This window comes from Vombatus ursinus, unplaced genomic scaffold (assembly GCF_900497805.2).
Source record: "Vombatus ursinus unplaced genomic scaffold, bare-nosed wombat genome assembly UNPS02010822.1, whole genome shotgun sequence".
Lineage (NCBI taxonomy): Eukaryota > Metazoa > Chordata > Mammalia > Diprotodontia > Vombatidae > Vombatus > Vombatus ursinus.
The window spans coordinates 3,671,824-3,696,461 of NW_020950600.1; the positions used below are offsets into that span (position 1 = coordinate 3,671,824).

The 24,638-nt window shown below is 46.7% G+C and overlaps 1 protein-coding gene across 1 annotated transcript in view; it reads left to right on the forward strand.

Annotated features, from left to right (window-relative positions):
- LOC114038284 overlaps positions 1–17,000 on the forward strand; it is a 22,745-nt gene extending 5,745 nt beyond the window's left edge. Inside the window, exons 2-12 of the mRNA XM_027855548.1 lie at positions 2,578–2,650; positions 2,827–2,886; positions 5,448–5,594; positions 7,069–7,155; positions 8,093–8,162; positions 9,211–9,347; positions 14,030–14,176; positions 14,637–14,723; positions 15,600–15,675; positions 15,792–15,868; positions 16,536–17,000. Of these exons, the coding sequence (XP_027711349.1) occupies positions 2,578–2,650; positions 2,827–2,886; positions 5,448–5,594; positions 7,069–7,155; positions 8,093–8,162; positions 9,211–9,347; positions 14,030–14,176; positions 14,637–14,723; positions 15,600–15,675; positions 15,792–15,868; positions 16,536–16,604 (1,030 nt within the window). The 3' untranslated portion in view covers positions 16,605–17,000. The remainder of the gene's footprint in view (positions 1–2,577; positions 2,651–2,826; positions 2,887–5,447; positions 5,595–7,068; positions 7,156–8,092; positions 8,163–9,210; positions 9,348–14,029; positions 14,177–14,636; positions 14,724–15,599; positions 15,676–15,791; positions 15,869–16,535) is intronic.
- Positions 17,001–24,638: the final 7,638 nt, after the last annotated feature.

The following is a 24,638-nucleotide window of genomic DNA, read 5'->3' on the forward strand; positions in this document are numbered from 1 at the left end:
GCCTCATTTTTCACACTTATAGGGAACTGAGTCAAATTTATAAAAAATAAAAGCCATTCCCAAATTGATAAATGGTCAACCGATATGAATGGGTAGTTTCAGAGGAAAAAATCAAAACTATCTATATTTATATGAAAAAAATCACAGTCTAAATTCCTATTGATTAAAGCAATGCAAATTAAAATAATTCTGAGATACCACCTCACACTTATTAGAAATGACAAATGCTGGAAGGGACGAGGCAAAATATATACATTAATAAACTGTGGGTGGAATTGTGAACTGGACCAATCATTCCTGAAAAACAATTTGGAACTATGCTCAAAGGGCTCTAAAACTGTGTATACGCTTTAACCCAATAATACCACTACTAGATCTGTATCTCAAAGAGATGAAAGAAAAATGAAAAGGACGTATTTGTACAAAAAAAAAATTAAGGTAGTTCTTCTTCTGGTGGGAAAGTATTGGACATTTAGGAGATGCTCATCAATTGGGGAGCAACTGAACAAGTTGGGGCGAATAATTGTGAGGGAGTACTATTGTGCTATAAGAAATGATGAGAGAGATGGTTTAAAAAAAAAAAAACATGACAAGACCTATATGAACTGATGCAAAGTGAAGTGAGAAGAACTGGGAGATCATTGTGCACAGTAACAGTAATGTTGTGAGGAAAATTCAAGCATGAAACACAAGAGCTGTCCAAGTGGAAGGGGCTACACAGAAGGTGATGAGTTTTCCCTCCATTGGGGGCTTTCAAGCAGAGACTGGACAACTATTTTGGTGGTATGTTATCATTGGAATTCCTCTCAAGTATGGGTTGGATTATACGGATACTAAAGTACCATCTCGGACTGATGCTGAGTGAAGTGAGCAGAACCAGGAGAACATTGTACACGGTAACAGCCTCGCTGTGCGATGACTAACTTTGATACACTTAGCCCTTCTCAGCAGGGATCTAAGACATCTCCAAAAGTCTCATGATGGAAAATGCTATCCACATCCAAAAAAAAAGAACTATGAAGTTTGAATGCAGATCGAAGCATACTATTTGCTATTTTTTTCTTCTCTTTTGTTCTGTTTCCTCTTTCTGGTGGTCCCTCCTATTGGTTCTAATTCTTCCTTACAATATCACTAATGTGAAAATGTGTTTAATAGGAATGTGTATGTATAGCCTATATCAGATTGTGTGCCACCTTGGGGAGGGAGGGGGAGAAAAATTTAAAACTCAAAAGCTTATGGAAATGATTGTTGATCAACCAAAATAAATTAATAAAAAAATTAAATTTGAAGTACCATCTCTCCAATCCTGTGGGAAATGAGGAGCCATCATATGTCTTTTTAAAAAATATATATGATTGCATTATTTTTTAATTAATTAATTTTTGGTTTTCAATATTCATTTTATAAGATTTTGAGTTCTAAATTATTCTCCCTCCTTTCCTTCCTCCCTCCCCAAGATGGCAAGCAATCTGATATAAGCTATCACATTAAACATATTTCTACATTAGTCATGTTGTAAAGAAGAATTAGAACAAAAGGGAAAAACCACGAGAAAGAAAAAAAGAGAGAAAATACTATACTTTGATCTGCATTTAGACTCCATAGTTCTTTTGCTTCATGTGAATAGTATTTTCCAACATGAGTCTTCTGGAATTGTCTTAGATCATTGTATTGCTAAGAAGAGCTAAGTCTATCAAAGTTGGTCATTGCACAATGTGGCTGTCACTGTGTACAATGTTCTCCTGGTTCTGCTCACTTCACTCAGCATCAGTAAGCCTTTCCAGGTTTTTCTTAAATCTGCCTGCTCATCATTTCTTAGAGCACAATAGTATTCCATTACATTCATATACCACAACTTGTTCAGCCATTCCCCAATTGATGAGCATAGCTCAATTTCCAATTCTTGGCCACCACAAAAAGAGCTGCAGAAATAATTTTGTACATGTGGGTCCTTTTCACTTTTTTATGGTCTCTTTGGGATACAGACCTAGGAATGGTATTGCTGGATCAAACATTGTAAGTCTTTAAGCATGGAAGTGGCAGTCAGTTCAGGGCATTAGAAAGATGGCTCATGTGAAAGATAGGAGAGGGAAACCACCAAGAAGGGTTCAGAAAACAGCTAGGATTCTGTTAGGAGAGTCTAGGCAAGAGAGTATGAGGGTCTGTACTAGGCTAGAGACCATGGGGCATGGAATGGAGAACTCAGATGATGGAGATGCAGGGGGAGGGGAAATGGCCAAGATTTAGCAACTGCTACCAGAGAGGGAAAAGTCAAAGAAAACTGGAGGTGCTGGGCTTCAAACCTTGGAGGAAGATAGTGCCACAGAGCTGGATCATCAAGACAAGGGGAAGGTTTGGAAGTGTGGGGAATGGAGCATTTCTTGCTCTCTGAGCAGAGGAGGGATGAGGGTTGGGAGGGGGGAGGGGGGATCTTTCCCCTAAGGAAGGGAAGGGAAGAGAATTCAGTACTTCCCTCAAAGAGGATATCCAGTCCTCCGGTCCATCCCCTTTCTCCTTCTTTCTGCAATTACTCTGAAGAAACCATGGTAATTCTGCCCATTTGCCCACTCCATACAGGAAATGGTTGACCTCCAAAACTAGAGAGGAAAGATCCATTCATCCCCAAGATCGCTCAGCTGACCAGGGAAATGTGAGTTTAACAGGACACTCTCCAAGGGCTTGATGAGTAGTGGGAGCACCTTGGCCAATCTTTCATCTCTGAGGAGGGAACAGGAAGGCCCATTAGGAATGAAACTCCCAATCTCCATTCTATTGGGGCTTCAGCTCCCAGGCTGGCCTCCAGGACTGACTCTCAATTCTTCACAGGGACAAGTGAGAGATATTGGACAGCTCTTCCAAGAAGCTCTTCAATCTCTGGATCCCCAGGCAAGTGTTCAGGATGGGAGGTGGGGGTGGGGAGGAGGGAATCAGTAATAAAACAGCCCCAACCTGAGTCTAACTGAGGCATCAAGGCCAGAACCAAGCCCCGCCTTAATCAGACCCAAAGTATATAGTCACCAGAAAATGGAAATGTTGAGGGTAAAGGGAGGAAGATTCTTCTCATGGAAATTCTCAAAGAACTAGGGTTAGGATTGGAGTGAGGGGTTTGTCTGTGTACACACCCATACCCATAGTGTAATTGGAGATCCCCAGCCTTGCCTGTAAAGTACCATCCTGTCCTGACCAGAAACTGAAAGAACTGAAAAGAGGGGCCTGGGGGCAGAAAGAGACACCAAACTTGCCCATGCCCACTCATGCCTGTGCATGTCAGGTATGGCACCAACTCTCCCTACAAAGTAATTTTTATTCCTAGAGGCTCTGAGAAACTCACTCCTCTCTAGTGCCCAAGTGCACACACGTGTGAACACAAGTGAAATCATTGCCACAAGTTTTGATGAATTAAATTCAACTTTTATCAAGCTGATACCATGCCAAATACTATGCTAGGCTCTGAGTATACAAATACAAAAAAAGAACAGGACCTGCTTGCAGGAAGCTTCCATTCTACCATTCCATTCTTCCATTCCATTCCAGAGGAGGGGATGGGAGTAGGGATATAGCACATACACAGAATATAGAGGAAGTAATTTCAAGGGGGTGAGGGGATTGGGAAAGGCCTCATGTAGGAGGTGGCATCGGATCTGTGCTTTAAAGGAAGAAAGCTAGAACTCTGAGGAGAGAGTATTCCACACATGAAGAGGAGGCCCTACGTGACAGCCCAGGGTAGGAGATGGACAGTTATATTCAGGGAAGAGCTAACAGGCCAAGTTGACTGTAACAGAGGGGAGAAATCAGAAAAGAAAAGTTTGCTGAGTGTATCACCATCTTTCCAGTCAGTCTCTCAGACTCCTCATTCTCCCTCCTCTCTCCCATCACATCCAATTAGTTCCTCTCCCTCTCTCTCCCAACATGTCCAATAAGTTGCCATGTCTTCTCAGTTTACCCTCTACCTCTCTCTTATGTATCCCCTCCTCTCCACTTGCCCAGCCACTGCTGGAACTCAGTCCCTCATCACCCCTCATCTGGACTATGGCAATAACCTCTTCCTTGGTCTCCCTGCCTCTGGCCTCACTGCTGTTCAGTCCACCTTCTATATAGCTGCCAAAGTGCTAAAACAAAGGTCTGATCATTGTTACCCCCTACTCGAAAGGCCCCAGTGACTTACTGTTACTTTTAGGCTCTGGCTGGCACTTAATGCTCTTCACAATCTAACCACAGCCCACCTTCCCTGGCTTACGTACATCACTCCACTTCACACATGGTACAATCCAGCCAAACTGTTTGACCCAAAGTCCAGCACTCTATCCATTGCACCACTTAGTTGCTGCTAGTAGGTGCTTAATAAATGTTGATTGATTGATTGATCATAGAGAAGGTACTAATCTGAATGGGTAGCGGCAGTCTCCTTCTTAAGACTATATATAGTGGAGGAGGGGCCAAGCTGTATTAGTAGAGTGAATTTCCTCTTCTAAAGTTCCCCAATGAAATCATGCATAGTCCCTATCCCTGAGTCTGAAAGTTTGCAAAATACTTCACATCTTTTGTTCTCATCTGTGTCTCTCATGTATGTCCTGTTTTCTTCACTCAAACACCCACCATCAGAGCTCAGGTTCTCATCCCCAGACCAATGGATCTCAAAGTGTGGGTCAAGGGTCCCTGGGAGGTTCCCCAAGACTCTTTTGGGGAGGCATCCACAAGGTCAAAACTATTTTCGTAGTAACACTAAAACATTCCAGTTTCTCATATGAAAATATTGGTAGCTACAACCCACATAAACAAAGGCTTTGGGTGGGGGGGAAGGGCTTGGTCCTCAATAATTTTTAAGAATGTGAAAGGGTCCTAAGACCAAAAAGTTTGAGAATCACTAATATGCATAATTCTAATAGCTTCCTAATTGTTCTCTTGACCTCATGTCTCCACCTCTCCCCCTTCCTCCCCTGCTAATCCATACTCCACTCAGATACCGAAGTGTGGTTGCTAAGTGGCACCATGGATAGCGCTCTGGGCCTGAAGGCATAAAGACTTAGCTTTAAAACCAGCCTCAGACAAAACTTACCATATGACCCCTGCATGCAAATTGCTTAACCTCTGTTTGCCTCAGTTTCCTCAGCTGTAAAACGGAGATTAGAAAAGGACCTGACTCCCAAGGTTGTTGTGAGAATCAAATGAAATGGTATTTATAAAGCATTTAGCCCAGTGCCTAGCACACAGTAGGTGTTCAGATATCACCTTCTATGATCTCCGCCCCTGCCACCAATTGTTATTGCCTCCTCCTCACCCCCACCTTTGAAATCCCTTTGTATTTATTTTGTGAATACTTACATGTGTCCATAACGGAATGTAAGCTCCCTGAGAGCAGAGACTGAGTCCTAAGTGACTATCACAGTGTTTGGCACATAGTAAGGGTTTAATAAATACATACGTGTTGATTGGTTGTTTGATTTCAGGAAGAGGTGCTGTGGGGTAAGACCCGAAAGGAGCTGGAGGCATTTCTGTTTTCAGAACCAATCCTGAAGTGGAAGCAGGGCAGAATACATTCTCTGGGGGAAGTCTTGTGGTCCTCCATGGTCCAGTTCCACAGCCGCCACACAGAGGTAATAATGCCCTGGCCTCCACACCACCATATAGACATTGTCCACTCGAACCCAGGTCAATCTCTGGACTTCTGGCCAGGGAGAAAATTTCTCATTTAGGGTCTGTTGTTCTTTGCTGTATTTCGGTGTGCCCATCTGTAAAATGGGTACAAAATTGTAGATTCTCAACTAAAGTTGGAGACTATGAGGAATAGTGGGAAGAGTGTTAGCTTCAGAATCAGAGAACTTGAGTTCAAAGCCCATTTCTGACTCTTATTACCTGTGTGACCTCGGGTAAGTCACTTCACTTTCTTGTGCCTCAGTTTCCTCAACTGTAAAATGAGGAAATGCAGCTAGGTAGAGCGCAGGGCTTAGAATTAAGAGGACCTGAGTTCAAATCTGGCCTCAGACACAAGCTGTGTGACCCTGAGCAAGTCACTTAATCCTTTTGCCTCAGTTTCCTCATCTATAAAATGAACTGGAGAAGGCAATGGCAAACCACTCCAGTATCTTTGCCAAGAAAACCCCAAATGGGGTCATGGAGAGTCAGACATGACTGAAAAATGACTGAAAAGTTTTAAAAAATGAGGGTATTGGAGTAGATGGCTCCATCTGGGCTCAGAATCTATGATCCCATGCCCATTGGCCCATGTGTCAGCCCCAAGGGAAGCAAATTGAGGTTTGATCGAGGAAGAGCTTTCTAACAATGAGAGCTATCCCAAAGCAGAGTGGGCTGCCTGGAGATGTGGCAGGCTCTTCAAGCAGAGCATGGATGCCAGCTTGCTGGGCATGGGATGGTGGGGATTCCTTGGGTGGGTGGTTTATACTGGACAGACAGAGGGGCACTGAGGTCCCTACAGCTCTCAAATTCTCTGATTCAGTGAAGTCAACACATGCTTGGAGATGAAGCTTGCGCGCGCGCGCACACACACACACACACACACACACGGAAGACCTCCTGGAGGGATAGAAAAAGAAGCTTCTTCAGGAAAAGGACAGAAGAAGGCCAGAGAGGGAGGTCCTAGACTGAGGGGGTAAAGGAAGACCCCTTCCCATTCTCCCAGAGAGGAAAGGAGGAAAGGGGTTGTTGTTGGTCAGTCGTTTCAGACTCTCCATGACCCCATTTGGGGTTTTCCTGGCAGAGATACTGCAGTGGTTTGCCATTTCCTTCCTTAGCTCATTTTACAGATGAGGAAACTGAAGCAAACAGGGTGAAGTGACTTGCCGAGGGTCACACATCTAGTAAATGTCTGAGGCCAGATTTGAACTCAGGGAGATGAGTCTTCCACACATGACGCTTTACCCACTATGGTGCCACCTATCTGCCCAGGCCAAATGAAAGCCATTGTGGCCAGAGAGCTTTCCTGTCCCCAACTCACCAGGGAGAGTTTTGAGAGAAGGATCTTGTACCACATTTGGGATTCACTTAACAAATCCTGCCAGCATATATAGACATAGCGCCCAACTGTGACCAGACCCCGACCTCTCCCAGCAGGAGGCACCTGAGAGGTACCTGGTGCTCTTTCCCTCCCACGTTCTGGTTCTGTCGCTGGCCCCGGAGCATCAAGCTTTTGTCTACCAGGTGAGCCTTCCTCTTCCTCCTCCTCCTGGACCCCCCCCCCATTCCCCTCCTCACCCTACGGCCTCTGACCTGTGTGTCTGATTCTGGGGAGCAAAGGGGGTGGGTGGATTAGGTTGAGGGCAGCTGCCACAGATTGGGTAAGGCACTGATGACATGAAGTACGAGGGAAAAGGACAAAACTTTTATTCTGAGTGTCTGCTGTGTGCCAGGCACTGTGTTAAGTGCTTTAAAAATATTATCATTTGATCCTTACAGCCAGCCACCTTGGGAGGTAAGTGCTCTTGTTACAGTTTTACAATTTTCAGTGTTTTTTTACAGTTCTGACCCATTTTCAGTTGAGGCAGACAGAAGTTAAGTGACTTATCAGGTAGTTAGTCTGTTTCACAGGTCAGATTTGAGCTCGGGGCTTTCTGACTCCAGGCCTAGTGCTCTATCCACTGAACCAACCTAGCTACCTCAACGAGCATCTCTGTGAACGTGAGCTAACATAGGGCCCACAACTCCCTCACTTCACTACTTCCCCAGAGCCATAACTAAGATGAGGCAATCAGGAGTTTGTCCCAGATACCAACACTTAGAAGGCAACCTTTGTTACGCTTGAGGTTAGCACGTATTTGACAAGAATTAGTTAAAATGGGAAGCTGACAGACGGCTTCCCCTCCCAGAAATGATTGATGTCCTGGGACATTCCCTCTACAAGTACCTATATCCTGAAGTTTCTGCTCCTGGCTAGGACCTGGGCCTGGAGTCTTAAAGTCATGTTTCATGCTGCCTGCCCAAGGTCCCAGAATTGTTAGTTACTGCCCTGTTGCCTTAATTATTAAGAAGAGTGAGAACAGGAAGGAGAAAACTGGGGACATCCAGGGGCCCAGATGTCTAAGCACCCCAGAGGGATTCAAGAAATGGGGCGGAAGTCTTATCTTATTCCTACCTGCAGGGACTTCTTCCCCTCACAGGGCTGAGGGTGAGAGAGCACCAGGGTGACCAGACTGGGCTTGACATCTTCGGTAAGTCCTTATTCTCAGAGCCTCTCAGACCATCACAGCCACCTCCTTCTTGGGGCGAACAAGAGATTCTGTACCCAAGAATGGGCCTAGAGGACAAGGAACCAGGGCCCTCTGTGCCTGGGGTGGAGAATCAGAGCCCTCTGTGGCCTAGAACAGGGATTCTTAACCTGGGGTCTATGAACTTAAAAAAAAAAAAACTTGGATGAGTATTTCAGTGTAATTGGTTTCCTTTGTGACCCAAAGTACTTTGGTTTGTTCATTCAGACATTGTTCTGAAAAGGGGTTCATAGCTGCTAAGGGTAGTGCTCCAAGTCTGTACTTACAACTCCTGGGGAGGCTGAGGCTGGTGGATTGCTTGACAGCTGTATGCTAAGCCAATCCTGTGTCTGCGCTAAGTCTGGTGTCAATGGGGTGAACCCCTGGGAGTAGAGGGTCACCTAGTTGCATAAGGAGGGGCAAGCAAGCCCATGTCAGAAAAATGGAGCAGGTCAGAGCTCCCATACTGATGAGCACTGGAGTCAGCCCCATGAGTGGCTACTGTACTTCTAGCCTGAGTGAGAGAGGGAGTCCCAGTGACAAAAAAAGTGGGTGGAGGGGACAGTGTGTCCGTAGACTTCACCAGATTATCAAAGGGGTCCATCACACACACACACAAAGGTTAAGATGAAGAATCAGAGCCATGGGACCAGAATTTCATAAATTTTAATCTTGAAGGGACTTTAGGGCCCATCTAGTCACCTTTTCATATTACAGATGAGGAAACTGAGGTACACATAGGGCAAGGTCACACAGATAGTAACTAGAAGATCCAGGGTTCTAACCCAGGCCTTTTGATTCCACTCTTTCCCCCGAAACCATATTGTTCCCAGAAGGGGGATTGAGGCCATCTGAGCCTGAGATGGTGAATTGGGCTACTCATGTTCATAATGTCTGGGCAAATCATTGGGGTCCCCTGTAAATGAGATGAGGAATTGGGGCTTTCTGCCAGAAATGGGGATTTGGAGGCTCTTAGGGCCTCGGACACAGTAGTGGGGTGGTGCTCCCACAGGTTCCATGATTGAGACCAGGACCATCTTCTGTGGGACCCCTGACAAGTGCCGGCTCTGGTTTCTTGGGCTCCAGCATCGAATCCAAGAGTTGAAAGGCCAGAACTTGGAACCACATTCTAGTCCCCTGTCTCTGCTGGTGAGTCTCCATTTGGAAAACTGAGGAAGCTTCCATCCCAGAGGACCACTGAGGGGGCACACTAGAAAAGACTTGAGTCTCTGCCAGGTAGTTGTAAAGAGGTGCCCAGATGTGTCCCACCACCTCACACACACACACTACCACCTGTCATAGTAGGAAAGAAGTTAGAAGGGTGAACCTCAAGGAATAATCTAATTATACACCTCCCTCCACAGACCTCTATCCAATACTCTGCCTGGACTGATTCCTCAGTGATTAGCATCCTCACCTCCTTATACTCACCCCAGTCCAGTGATTCTGAACCCTGTTACAAACCCTGTTCCCCATCCCCACCTGGCTGCTCCCTACTCCTAGCCACCTCAACCCTACCTCGACCACCCCCCACCCAGTGTTTTCAGTCCAGATCATCCTATACCTTCTACTGAGCCCTCTGGAATGCTTACACCATGATGAATAAAGCTTTCCCTTTCTCACTCCTTCCATTTTCTGGCCCTCCCTGAGAACTGGCTCCCTCCCAATGAAGTCCCTTTAGTCATCACCAATTCTGAATTGGCTATACTTTTTCTCATACGCTCTCATATGCCCTGATCCATTGTTTTCTGTAGCACAGTTGGGATATACATTGTTGTTTACAGACTTTTCCCCTTCCACCTTCACTAAGCAACTTTGCCCTCATACTACAGGACTTCAACATACATACTTAATACTTCTTCAAATACCCAAACTTCCCAGTTCCTCAGTCCACTCATTTCTCCTGACCTGTTCCTCCACTCCACCTTAGTTACTAGCAGGCATAAATGGTCATACTCTTGATCTTGGGGTTATATACCATTAATCGTGTGACACTCTTAAGAATTCCATTTCCATGTTCACAGAGTATGAGACCCCTTGATCTGATCACAGTCTTTCATTATTCCATTTTCCCTCTGCCTTATGACTGCTGACCCTGCTCTTTACCCTCACCATGTCCTCCATTACCCCCACCTCTCAGTTCTTTCCCAAGATGTGACCCCTGTAGTGGCTACACTCCTTCCTTCCCTATCTCAACAACCCCTTGGTGAACCAACTCAATTCTACACTATTCCCTCTCTATGCTAGAATTCCCTGTCCCTTTGACCTATCATCGACCATGTCTGATCCAGCCCTGGATTACTACCGCCATCTTCTCCTTCATTCCTACTCACATGCTGCTAAATGGAGCTAAAGGAAATCATGAAACCATATTGGGTGGTGCCAAATACAAATCTGTTTTATCTCAACTCAACTGGACCCTTACTATAGCAAGGCAAACATTCACTACCCCACTCAGCATAAGGTTTGGCTATTCCAAACCTTGCCTCTCCTCAAGCCTCCCATGGCACCTCTACCCTCTTAAATGAAGACCTTGCCTTAGATTTCCCTGAAAAAAACTGAGGCCATTCTCAGTGAGCTCCTTTTTCCTTTTCTCTTCACCATCATCTCCCACTGTCTCTTCCTTCTAGTCTCTGAGGACATGGCTCTTCTGGCCAAGCCCAATCCTTCATGCACTCTTGATCCCATCCCCTCCCACCATCCTAAGCGGATTTTCCCCTCTATCATCCCCACTCTTTTGCTTATCTTCAGTCTCTCCCTGTTCACTGGCTGTTTAGGGAGGACTAGCATTTCTAGTGTGAGGTCTTGATGAGCCCTTTTTAGTACTACATCCACCTTCAGTATTCACCCGTTACCCAACTCTCACTTGTGCCACCAAAAAGCTATAGCACCTGCAGTGGCCATGCCCTGATAAAAACCATCTTGGCAGACAGGCTAAAACCAGGTTGGGGGAACCAATAGATCTCAAACCCATCAGTGAGTTGAGGGGTGCCAACCCCAAGCATATGAAGACTTCCCCTGGCGGAATGGGAGGATGAGAACAATTTGTTCCAGCAGCCATGAAGGTGGTTGAAGCAGGTGCTGTGGAGTGCTTAGAGCTTGGTCAGACATCAAAGATGCCGAGGTCAGCCACTGCATCCTAGGCCATCAGCAGTCTTCTTGACTTTGTCTTGCTACTGGATTTCCATGACTCTGTAAGAGAGAGTGAGGCTGGGGGCTTTGCACAGTTCTGCCTCACTTAAATCCAATTCACACGCAAGTCAAGACACAACCCTCGGGTGTCATTGGTCCTCTTCAAAAACAAAGGATGAACAACATCAAACATGCCCATGTCTCCCTCATTCTTTAAAAAAAAAACCCTCATCTGCTCCATCCATCTCTGCTATCTATTGTTCCACATCTCTTCTGCCTTTTGTGGCTACACACCTTGAGAAGACCATCTACAATAGGTACGTCCATTTCCTCTTCTCTTACTCTCTTCCTAACTCTCTGTGGTCTGGCCTCTGACCTCCCCATCCCCCCAAAACTGCTCTCTCCAAAGTGACCAGAGATCTCTTCATTGCCAGATCCAATGGCCTTTTCTCAATCCTCCTTCTCCTTGCCCTCTCTGCAGTCTTTGGCCCTGTTGATCACTCCCTCTTCCTTTCCTCTTCTCTATAGGTTTTCAGGACACTCCCTTCTTACTCTCCTGGTTCTCTCCCTATTTAGCTGTCCACTCCTTCTCGATCTCCTTTCCTTTGATCCAGATCATGCCCAGCAACCATGAGGGTCCCGCAAAGCTCTGTGCTGGGCCCTCTTCTTTTCTCCCTCCATACCAGGGGTCAGCAAACTCCAGCCAAAGGGCAAAATCTGGACTTGCTTTTGTATGGCATGTGAGCTTAAAAAAAAAAAAAAAGATGGTTCTTACCTTTTTAAATACAATAAAAACTCATTGTCTGCCCTATACCATCTCTGCTGGTGATCTCACCAGCATCAGTGGGTTTAATTAGCATTTCTATGCAGATGACTACATCTGTGCACTTCTGATGGCTGCTCCTTTTTCTCCTCTGAGCTAGCTGCCTTTGTTATGACTGTCTGTAAGCACCTCCACTTCAGCACTTCTGCAATTCAACTCATCTTTTCCCCAAAACTTGCCCCTCTTCCAGACTTCCCTATTAGTGTTGAGGGTACCACCCTATCACTCAGGCTGGAAAACTCAGCACCATCCTCGACTCCTCACTCATACTTAACCCACAGCTCTGATGGGTTTCCAAATTTCAACAAATTTTATAACTTCTCTCCTATACCCATAGTCACCAGCCTAGTTCATCTTCCTATCACCTCTCACCTAGACTGTTCCAATGGCCTCCTAGCTGGTCTACCTGCTTTCAGCCTCCCCCTTCCCCAACTCCAATCCATATTCCACTCATCTGCCAAGGTGACTTCAAATCCAAAGGACTCGTCCCTGTTGTCCCCTGCCCCCAGAGGCCTTAGCAGGTGGTACAAGGGGCCTGAGTGGATACAGGAGGGAGGCCGTCCAAGAGCTGGGAGAGGACTTTACATATTATCAACTCTACCCTCCTCATTTTACAGACAGGGAAGCAGGCTCAGAGAGGGGACAAGGCCTGGTCAATGATATATACGGCCCCAACTCCTGGGACTGCTGTTCCCCCTCTGCGAGCCCTCACCTCCATAGACAAGGCCATAGTGAGAGGGTCCTGGGAAAGAGGTCCTCCAGGGACCAAGAGGTATCCTAGATCAAGCTCTTCAAGGACTAAATGGGAAATGAAGTCTGAGCTAGGGTTGAGTGCCCTTCCCAGTCTGGCACAATCCACCTATTTGTCACTAGAGGGCAGGCGTAAGCTACTTCAGGACCCATAAGACTGGGACCTGTACTAAGCCCCATTTCCCTGAAATAGCTTTAGCTTCCCTGGCCCCAAGCCTGCCTCACCCAGGGACCCTCACACACACACACTTCACTTCCTCCCAGGTCCTCTACTTCCAGCCAACTGGGGCCCTGGTGACCTGGGCTCCCATCCCTCCTCCCCACCTAAGGGCAGGAAGTGAGGACGGGCTCTAGCCCAGAGCAAGGTCCCCTTTCCAAGGCTGTTCTGGGATGATTGGACTAGGTCCTGTCTGGCCTGGCCTGGTTTGAGCTGAGTAGAGGGTCCCCATTAACAGATAAGGCTTGGTTTGGCCTTTGGTAGTGAGCCCTGGGTCACTGGTCCCAGGCTGGGCTGGGGTGGGCTGGGCAGGGCTGAAGGATTCCTAGTACTAAATTGGGCTTAACCAAGCCTTAGGGGCCAGGTCCTGGGATCCAAGCTTGGGGCTGGGCTAGGTTGGGGTAAGTCTGGGCTTTAGGGGCTTGATCTGGGGGTGCTTGGCCCCTGATGCATGCTAGTAAGCTGGTCAGGGCTGTGTTGAAATGATGGGTCTGGTTTTAGGTCTCGAGATATCCTGGGTTGGGTCATGGGATCTAGGTTCTGGTTTTAAGGTTCCAGACTGAGCCGGGCCTGGGACCTGGGACTGGACCAGGTTGAAGAGTAGGGCCTACTCTTAGAAGAGTGGATCCTGGGACCCGGGTCTTGAGATGAGCAGGGCTGGAGGGACAGACAGGGCTAGGGGCTGCATCCTGGGTCTTAGACCCTGGTTCCCAGGCTAGGTTATAGGGGCAGACCTGAGTTGGAGCCTAGGTCCTCCACCCCGGTTCCCAGGCTAGGCTTGGCTGGAGTGGCAGAGCCTGGGGGCTGCATCCTGGGTCCTTGGCCCCTATGTCCCAGACTGGGCTGAGTTGGGCTACAGGGAAGAGAGGAGGGGTGGGCTCTCCAGACACCCTGATCTGGGTCCTGCAGGTTCCCTGTGATGAGCCCTGGAAGAGGCAGGAGCTCCGAAGTCGCCTCCTCTGCTCTCCCATCCAGCAATGGGAGGGAAAGCCCATTCAGCACCTGGGACCAGTACAAGCTCTGGTGCCTGTCCAGGTGGCCTATGCAAGGTCCAGGGTGAGTGTCCTACAGGGCAGAATTGGGGGGCTGGCGAGAAAGGGGGACATAGGTTCAAAGGGACCAGGCTGTCTGCTGAGAACTCCTCCAAACGTTCCTTCTGGGTACTTCCCTGGGCTGTCCTCTCTACCTCCCTTCCAGACTCTGTTACCAATGATGTCACAGAACTAATTTTAACTTTAACAAATATTTTTTCACTGTATGCCCTCTCTTATCTATTAAAAACAATAACAGTGACAACCGCAAATAGCATGATGACAGCTTACAAAGTTTTTTCCTCAGAACAGTCATGGAAGGGGAGGATTACAGGATATTGTGACCCCCATTACATAGGTGACGAGAGGACGGTGACCTGCCCAGAGCCATCCACACAGGAAGTCGGTGTGGGAGCTCAGGACAGAGCCGGGTTCCCCAGCTCAGGGGTCTGGGCTGCAGGCCTGTCGCACTGTCCTTTCTATAGGAGTTCCAAGATCGCCTCCTGCTTCTGTTTGCCGAGGACCTGGTGTTCTTGTCTCTGAGCCCTGGAGGCTCTGGCCTCATCTACCAGGTAGAGGACCGCCCCTGGCCTCTAGAAGCCCCAGGGATCAGGGTTTTCCTAATGACCACAGTGGGGAGGTCGTTGGAGGGACCCCAAACCAAGGAAAGAACAAGGGATTAGCAAGTAAGGGGCTTTCTCTGGCCCCCTGGCCCCCTTGTCAGGCCGCCCTTGACCTTGGCTATGTTGGAGGCAAAAGCCGAGGACAGAGGTGGGCCCTGACAGTCCTGGAAGGAGGTGAGAGAGGAGCAGAACCTGACCAGAGACCTCACAGTCCAGGAGGAGAAGGAAGAGAGAGGTCTTGGCCGTGCCCTCAGGAAGCCGACCATGGGGGTTGGGGGGAGCTGTCAGATGATTCTTTCTGGGAACTTTGGGGGAGAGGGGATGAGTCCTAAAGGCCACAAGAGTAAATGCTGTCAGGCCTCTGGAGGAAGCCATGAATGTGGGCAGGAAGAATCACGGCGGGCTTCTTGGAGGAGCGAAGGTGGTTTTTGGTGGTCATGGGTTGGCCCAGAGCAGAGGGGAGGTGATTCCCAGAAGTGAGGAAGATGGGTATGGGCAGGGCTGGGGACCAGGCCCTGCAGATGATAATCACAGCTCCCATTTCTACATCATTGTAAGGTTTGCAAAGCACTTCAAAGACATCATTTTATTTGATCCTCACAACCCGGGGGGCCAAGCCCTGTACCAAGGCACTGTGATTATCCCTGTTCTATAAAAGAGGAAGCTGAAGGTAAATGACTTACCCAGGGTCACACATCTGTTGTATGTCAGAAGTAGGTTTCGAACCCAGGTCTTCCTGACTCTAAACCCAGTGCTCCGTCTACTGTACCAGGCTGCCCTCAGATGAGAGCCAGGGAACAAATAAATCCTTGTTCCTCTCTGCAGGGAAAGCTCCCTCGGGCAGGAATTCGCGCTCAGGAGAAGTCAGCCATTCTCGGGAGGCTGGAGTTTGAAATGACAGGTAGGGGGACATAGAGAGTGGGGATGGGGTGTCCTAGGAACAGCACTGTCTTCCCAGACTTCACCCCACTCAGAATCCACCTGATCCTGCCCCACTCTCCCCACTCTGTTCCTTAGGCAACGTGATGGAACCAATCCTGGTGGCCTGCTCGGAGGCAGAGGACTATGAAATGTGTCTGTTCCACTTGCAGAAGGTATGGGAAGAGCAGGTTATCCCATTGGCTCTTAGCTCCATGTCAATCTCCCCTTCCCCACCTCACCGTGGAGATAAGGTCTCGCCTCTGACCTTCAAGCAGGGACGTGGTAGATGAGGAAGGGAAGGAGGATTTGGGACGGGAAAGGCTCTGGGAAAAGAGCACAGAGCTAAACCCTCAGGAGTTTACAGTCCGAGGGAGACAGAGTAGGGACAGACCTGGGCCCTGCCCTCAGGGAGCTTACAACCTGTGAGTACCATAGAGCAAGAAAGCTGGGTCCAGTCCTCCGAAACTCGTGGTCTAATTTTGTTTTATTGGGTACTGTCATTGAGTTGTTTCAGCCGTGCCCGATTCTTTGTACCCCCGTTTGGAGTTTTCTTGGCAGAGATACTGGAGTGGTTTGCCATTTCCTTCTGCTCATTTTACAGATGAGGAAACTGAGGCAAACAGGGTGAAATGACTTGTCCAGGGTCACAGAGCTAGTTAGTGTCTGAGGTCAGATTTATTGGGTATGGGGGATGGGTATGGCCCATTAGGGAACAAGGAATACTTAGTAAGAGCTGAGTGATGGTCTCAGATCAGGCCTAGGCTTAGGTACCGTCCAAGCTTAAGAGAAAGAGAGAGGCAGACCTGGCCTTGGGAACTGACTACCTTCCATCTCTTCCAGCCTGGCATGCAGCTTCCTTCCATGCCCAGCCAGCCTCCGATTATTCCCAAGAAGCTGAAGAGGATTTAGGAGGCAGCCAAGCAGTTCCCCCCTCCAGACAGAGCCCCTCTGTCTCTTACCCCATCCCCCGCCTCACTCCACCCTCTGCTCATACAGCTGGACATTTCTCATACAGAGACTCTGGGGAAGCAACAGGAGGCCAGGGGGCCCGACATCCAGGACTCTGAGGAAGGGCCTCCACTCCAGGGCCTGGTAACACCCAAGGAGGCTAGTTTTCCAAATCAGGGGTGGGGTGCTGCTGCCAGGACACTGGCCAAGTTCCTGGCATCCATCCCAGTAGACCCAAGGGACCCACGCATCCTGTGACGTGCTGATGAGGACTCAGACCTCAGGTTACCCTTCCTTCTTTGGTCAGATCATAGAGTGAGTGAAAAGGAATAAATGTGAAATAAAGCCAGAACATTAGGCTGGGCCCAGAGGCATTTATCCTGGGGGCACGAGGGAACCAGTGAATACTCTTGAGGCAAGAAAAGCCCTTCAGGGCAGCTAGATGATAAAGGAGAGGCCAGGTAAGGGAGCTGCCAGGAAATTCCTGGCCTGGAAGCTACTAGAAACATTCCTAGGAGCGAGTCCTGGGTAGGGGCAGGGCTGCTTTTGATCATAACTATAACTAAGGTGAGGTAACTGGGGCTTTGCCCCAGGGTGCTGGATTCATTCACACCCCTTCAGAAGGAGAATCAGAATTTAGCCTCTAGTTAGCAAGAATTAGTTAAAATAGGAGCTTACCAGGTGGACTCTCTTCTCACAGGTGAGCTCCTCCTGAGGTCTCCCTCAATTGCCACCTACACCCCTCCACAAAGTAGGCCCAGGCATAGCAAATGCTAACTGTGACTCCATCTCTTCTGACCTCCAAGGACCCGTGCCTGGCAAGCTAAGGTTTTAGAACTAAGGCCCCCACTTTCTCCCCTAGATAAAGAGGTCCCCCACCCTCACACATACTTGTTGCTCAGATGCCATGCCTTTACAAGGGGAAAGTGCTGACAAGCGCAGACGGTCCCATGCTGGATGTCAATGTTCCCATCTGTCTAATGCGGACAAATATAACTCCCTCCTGACCCCCCTTTCTGTGTTTGGAGAAGATAGCCTACCCACCTTTTACCGCTGATTATCTGTGAGTCATCTGGATGGTGGGGGTGGGGATGGAGATGGGGGGCAGGCAGGGGAATTTAAGTTCTGTCCAAGGATTAATGGGGAGTAGCACTGATTCCGTGGCATCAGTCCAAGAGAGCTAGGGGCCATGGGAAAGACCAAGATGGTTTATTCCCCACAGGATGCCAACCCTTCTCCAGCCTGCCTTCCCTGCAGGCAAACCTTATAATTTCCCAATATTTTTTTTCTAGAAACCAAAAAAAGAGGGGGGTAGGGGGTGTCAGCCTCTTCCTCTTTAACCTGTCCCCCAGGGCTCCCTCTTTCTGCTGCCTTGGGTCGTGTTTACCAGAGTGTGGCCACACTCTGTGAACACAGGAAGCTGTTCTCAGAAGGCAGGGCCCTTGGCCAGATACCCTAACCCTTATCAGCTGGGCTCTTCCGGCTGAGCTTTGCTCTCCCCGCTCCTAGAGAAGGGTGCATCTGAGCAGGGGGGACTGCAACTGCAGGGAAAATCAGGGACCTGGGGGCTTGGGAGAGAAAAAGGGGAGGGGGAAAGCCCCTGGACCCTGAGCAGAGGCTGGGAGCGAGAAAGCAGAGGGGCATAGCCTGAGCAGAGGCTGGGAGCGAGAAAGCAGAGGGGCATAGCCTGAGCAGAGACTGGAAAGGGAGATAGAGGCCCCCCAACTGCTTGTCAGAGCCCATCAAGGGGAGGGGACCCTGTCCTGGGCCTCCCCAGCATCCAGGAAAGGCGGGGACTCTTCCTGGATATAAGAGTCAGGGTTCTCTCTGCCTTCTTCCTCTGCAGTCCTTCCTTCCTCTTCCTTCAATGATATGGTGTATGTGCCGTTAGTCCTGACTCTGATACTTACTCCCTGGGTGAGCTGCTTCATAGCTCTGAGCCTCAGTTTCCTCATCTGTAAAATGAGCTAGAGAAGGAAGTGGCAAACCGCTCCAGTATCTCTGCCAAGAAAACCCCAGATGGGGTCACGGAGAGTCAGACGTGGCTGAAAAACAACTGCTATCTGTAAAAGAAAAATCCGCGATTATCCAGTCTCTGCCTGCCGACCTGATATGACTGGGAATGTCAAGACAGCCCACTCTGCTCTGGGACATTCCACATTGGTGGGCAGCTCTCTCTCCAAGTTCTCGAGCAAGTGTCAGCCTGCACATCTGTAATACAGAGAAATTCTTTACCAGGAGATCTCTCTACCAGTGAAATCACAAGTCTAGTCCAAAAAAAAAAAAGTTTGCTTTTTTTTTCCTTTGTGTCAGCTCTAGACTGGCTTGTTAGGAACTTCCACCCATCCTTCCTGGCAAAGTAAATCCAATCTTCTTCCACTGTATTGTCTTTGGAATATTTGCCCCGGTCCACCTTCTCTTCTCCAGATTAAACATCTCTATGTCCTTTCATTGACCCTCTAACGTCCCAGACTCCAGGCTCTTCATTCAGTTACAAAGGAAAGACTTTAGATTAAAAAGGCCAAGGTCCCCCACTGCACCCGGGACCATCTCCAGTCATCCTGACTTACGTCTCGCCACTGGATGCCTCTGGAGGAGAGAGCGAGGCTGGTGACTTTGCATAGCCCTGCGTCCCTTCAATCCAACTCGCTTGGGAGTCGAGACCACCCTTGTGATGTCATTGGTCCTCTTCGAGAATGATGGATGAATGGTAACAAACAGATCTGCACATCTTAAAGCTCTATCTAATTGCTGGCTATCGCCACCACCACCGTCATCAATGGCCTTCCTAAAATATGGCACCTCAATCAGAACAATATTCTAGCTGTGATCTGACCAGGACAGAAAACCCATATCAGGCAGCTGGTGGTACGGTAGATAGAAGGCTGGGGGTGGAGTCAGGAGAGTTCAAATCCAGCCTCAGATTCTTCCTAGCTGTATGACCCTAGGCGAGTCACTTAACCTCTGTTTGCCTCAATTTCCTCATCTGTTAAATGGAGATGATATTCGTGAAGTGCTGAGCACAGTACCAGGCACACAGTAGGTACTATATAAATTTTGGCTATTATTATCCGATTGAGCTTGTGGCTCACTAAAACCCCCAGATCTTTTTCAGACAAAGTATGTTGTCCTCCTTCATTTCTTTTCTTTTCTTTTTTCTCTCCTTCATTTATAAAGGGAATCAGTGACGTCATAGGTGATTTCTTGCCTTACTCATGAATTGGATTTAAATGAGGCAGTTGCCCAGTCATCAGCTTTGCTCTCTCCCCTAGAGTCATCAAAGCCCAGTGGTGGGGCAAAAGTCAGGATGATTGGTGATGACCCAGGATGTAGTGGATGACCTCGGCATCTTCCATGTTTTACCAAGCTCACGACTCCCACTTCAGCCGCCTTTCTGGCTGTTGGAACAAATTGTTCTTCTCCACCCATTCTACTCCATGCTTGGGGCAGACATTCCCTAACCTGCCAATGGGTTTGAGGTCTGTTGGTTACCCTCAGCCTGGTTTAGCTCACCAAGGTGTGCCTGCCATGTATGCTACAGCTTCTTGGAGACACAGGTGAGGCCTGAGTGAAGGGGGACACCAAAGGTGGATGAGCAGATCTGAAAAGGGTTCAGCAAGCCCCTGCACCAGAGCTGTTCCCTCAAGAGCTGGGCCTGGAGTCAGGAAGATCTGAGTTAGAATCTGGCCTCAGACACTTCCTAGGTGTGTGACCCTGGGCAAGTCACTTCATCCTGTTTGATTCCTCATCTGTAAAATGAACTGGAGAAGGAAATGGCAAACCACTCCAGTGTCTCTGCCAAGAAAACCCCAGATGGTGTCCTGGAGAGTCAGACACAACTGAAAAACAACTGAACATCTTATACTTGTGAAGCTGATTTCTCTAACCCGAGTTTAAGATAGCTAAACAGCTAATGTTTACATGGTGCCTACTATGTGCTAAGCTAAGCACTTTATCTCATTTGTTCCTCACAACAACCCTAGGAGGTAGGCGATATTATTATCTCCATTTGACAGAAATGAAACTGAGGCAAACAGATTAAGGGACTTTACATTAATCCCTCTTCAGTTTGATCCTAGCAGATCCAGTCTAATTACCAGCCCTGGCAAGGTGCTATTGGAACCTGCTATCCAGAGTGTAAGCCACTTCTCCTAGCTTTGTACAATCAATCATTTATTGATTATTATTTACTTATTCAAGCAAGCATTTATTAGGCACCTTCTGTATGCCAGGCACTGTGCTAAGCAATGGAGGCATTAGGTTTTCTCTTTCAGTCTAGCCATTCAACCAGTTCTGAACCCATCTAACTGTATTACCCACTAGCCCCCATCTCTCCATCTTTTTCACAAAAATACGGAGCTACTTTCTTTGTCAAGAGCTTGGCTGAAAACCTAGGTAAACCATAGATAGAGCCTTCCCCTGACCGAGCAATTTAGTGACTTTGACCTAAAAGGAAATGAGCTTGGTCTAGAGGGGCTAAAAGGATTTGTTCTGTGAAGTTTGGAGTCAGTCAAAGGGCCGCACTTGAGGACCTAGAGGGCCACATGTGGCCTCGAGGCCTCAGGTTCCCCACTCCTGGTCTGCTGGAATGGTGTTGTGTCTTTGTGCGGGCCACTTGTGTTTCGGACCCTATTTCCTTAATAACATATTCTATAATATTCTAGGAACTGAAGTCAAATTCACAAGCTTTATAATTTGTTCCATTCTCTTCATTTTTTTTCTCTTCTCCAGTCCTGCTGTCTCTCTCCTATTCTCCAAGATCCTTCGAATACCCTAGACAACAGCATAGTAATCACACCTGCCAGTTCTTTCAGCCCCAGAAAACATGATTTAGTGGGGCCGGGTGACTGGATTCATTAAGGGGCTCTCTGATGCCCTCGCCACTTATCTCGGATATATCCTTCCCTTTGAGCCATCACTCATAGAAGACTTTAATAAAAAGGCGGAGGAGCAAAAGCAACTAATATTTCAACCATGTATAACAGAATATGTAATATTTGACATCCATAGTCCCCTACCTCTTCAATAAAAGGAGGTATATTTTCTTTTTTTGAATAAATGTTATTGCTCTCGTTTCTTACATCATCATACTTTCCCATAGTATCTCTCCCCCTCCCAGAGAGCCACCCCATACAACAAATAGTAGTTTTAATAAAAAAGAATAGGAAAAAAATCAGCACAGCTGGTCAATACATTGAAAAGGTCCAGAAATATGTGCGATGTGTGACATCTGGGGACCTCCCACCTCCACAAAGGGGTGGGCGTCTTCCCAGGAATCTCTTCATTCAAGTCCCACTTGTTCTTTATCATTCTGCAACATTCATTATTTATTTTTGTATGTGATTGTTCTTTGCATCTACTTTGTCATATTCATTGTGCATATTGTTTTCTTGGCTCTGCTTTCTTTACCCTGCATCAGTCCATATAGGTCTCATGCTTTTCTGTTTCCATTGCACACATCATTTCTTATAGAGTGGAAATAATATTCCATTACATTCACAATTTGTTTAGCCATTCACCAATTGGTGGAAATCTACTTTGTTTCCAGTTCTTTGCTATCACACAAAGTGTTGCCATAAATATTTTGGCACATGTGGGGACGTTCTTATTAATTGACTCCTTGGTGTATAATCCCAGTAATGGAATCTCTGGGTCAAAATATGGTGACATTTTAGTCACTTTCTTAGCATAATTCCACATTGCTTTCCAAAATGGTTTTGCCTATTTACAACTCCACTAATAATGCATCAGTGTACCTATCTTCCCACAACCCCTCCATCATTGACTATCTCCACCTTTTGTCATCCTTGACAATTTACAAGGTATGAGGTGAAACCTTGAGATTGTTCTCTTATTATTAAAATTTTGAAGAATTCTTTCATGTGGTTGTTGATACTTTACAATTCTTCTTTTGAGAACTAACAATAATAATAGCTAACATTTATGTACTGCTTGCTGTATGTCAGCATTGTGTTAAATACTTTACATTATTATCTCATTTGATCCTCACAACAACCCTAGGAGGTAAGTGCTGTTATTATTCCCATTTTTGGATGAGGAAACTGAGGCAAACAGGGTTAAGTAACTTGGCCAGAGTCACACAGCTAAGAAGTGTCTGAGGCCAGATTTGAACTCAGGTCTTGTTCACTCCAAGCACATTGTTCTATGCACCGTGCCCCCTAGCTAGTCCTAGCTATATGGGACCATTCTTTCTGTCTTTGACTTTTTCGTGAGGTATGGGATCTCTGGGTCAAAGGACATGACATTTTAGTCACTTTCTTATCGTAGTTCCAAGGTGTTTTACAGAACAATTTACATCTCCACCCTGGGAATATGAATCTGCCTATCTTTCCTCAGCCCCTCCAGCATTGATTATTTCCATCTTTTTTTATGTTTGTGAATGTGCTAGGTGTGAGACAAAACCTCAGAGTAATTTTGATCTTCATTTTTCTTATTAATGATTTGGAGCCAACCTTCCTAAGCTATGAACAATTTGTGATTCATATCCTTTGACTATTCTTTGAAGAATGACTCAGTCTTATATACTCAATCTTATATACTCAAGTCTGTTAATTTCCTATATATCTTGGAGTGTGGCATAGAGGGTTAGGCTTGGAGAAAGGAAGACCTGGGTTCAAATGTCACCTCAGATACTAGCCTCAGTTTCTGTGCCTCGGTTTTCTCATTTGTAAAATGAGAGGCTCAGACTCAGTGGCTTCTAAGATACCTATGATATCTGATGAAAAGATTCTTTTCCCCCATTAGCAGTTTCCCTTCTTATCCTAAGTGTATTGATTTTGTTCATATTTTGTTCAAAAGCCTTTCCTTTTCAACTTCATATAACCAAAAGTACTCTTTTTTATCTTCTGTGATCTCTGTCTTTTGGTTGGCTAAGTATCCTCCTTCTTGCCACAATTGTAAAGGCTTCTTATCTCCTTATCTTCTCTCTCTTCTTTTTTAACAATGCAAACTTATCTACTCTATCCATCTTAAGCTTACTGTGACAGACACCATATTCTTTTTTTAAATTAATTTATTTTAATTTATCAACAATCACTTCCATATACTTTTGAGTTTAAAATTTTTCTCCCCCTCTCCCCACCTCCCTCCCCAAGATGGCGTGCAGTCTGATATAGGCTATACATATACATTCCTATTTAACATATTTTCACATTAGTGATGTTGTAAGGAAGAATTAGAACCAATAGGAGGAACCACCAGAAAGAGGAAACAAAACACAACAAAAGAAAAAAAATAGCAAATAGTCTGCTTCCATCTGCATTCAAACTCCATAGTTCTTTCTTTGGATGTAGATAGCATTTTCCATCATGAGGCTTTTGGAGATGTCTTAGATCCTTGTATTATATTGCTTGTATTGCTGAAAAGGGTTAAGTCTATCAATAAATTATCACACAATGTGGCTGTTACTGTGTACAACGTTCTCCTGGTTCTGCTCACTTCACTCAGCATCAGACCATACAAGTCTTTCCAGGTTTTTCTGAAGTCTGTCTGTTCATCATTTCTTATAGCACAATAGTATTCCATTGCATTCATATACCACAACTTGTTCAGCCATTCCCCAATTGATGGGCATCCTCTCAATTTCCAATTCTTTGCCAACACAAAAAGACCTGCCATAAATATTTTTGTACACGTGGGAACTTTTCCCATTTGTATGATCTCTTTGGGATATAGCCTTAGAAGTGCTATTGCTGGGTCAAAGGGTATGCACATTTTTATAGCCCTTTGGGTATAGTTCCAAATTGCTCTCCAAAATGGTTGGATCATGGGGGCAGCTAGGTGGTGCAGTGGATAAAGCACCAGCCCTGGAGTCAGGAGGACCTGATTTCAAATCTGGCTTCAGGCACTTGACACTTCCTAAATGTGTGACCCTGAGCTAGTCACTTAACTCCATGCCTCACCAAAACAAACAAACAAACAAACAAAATGGTCAGATCATTTCACAACTCCACCAACAATGCATTAGTGTTCCAA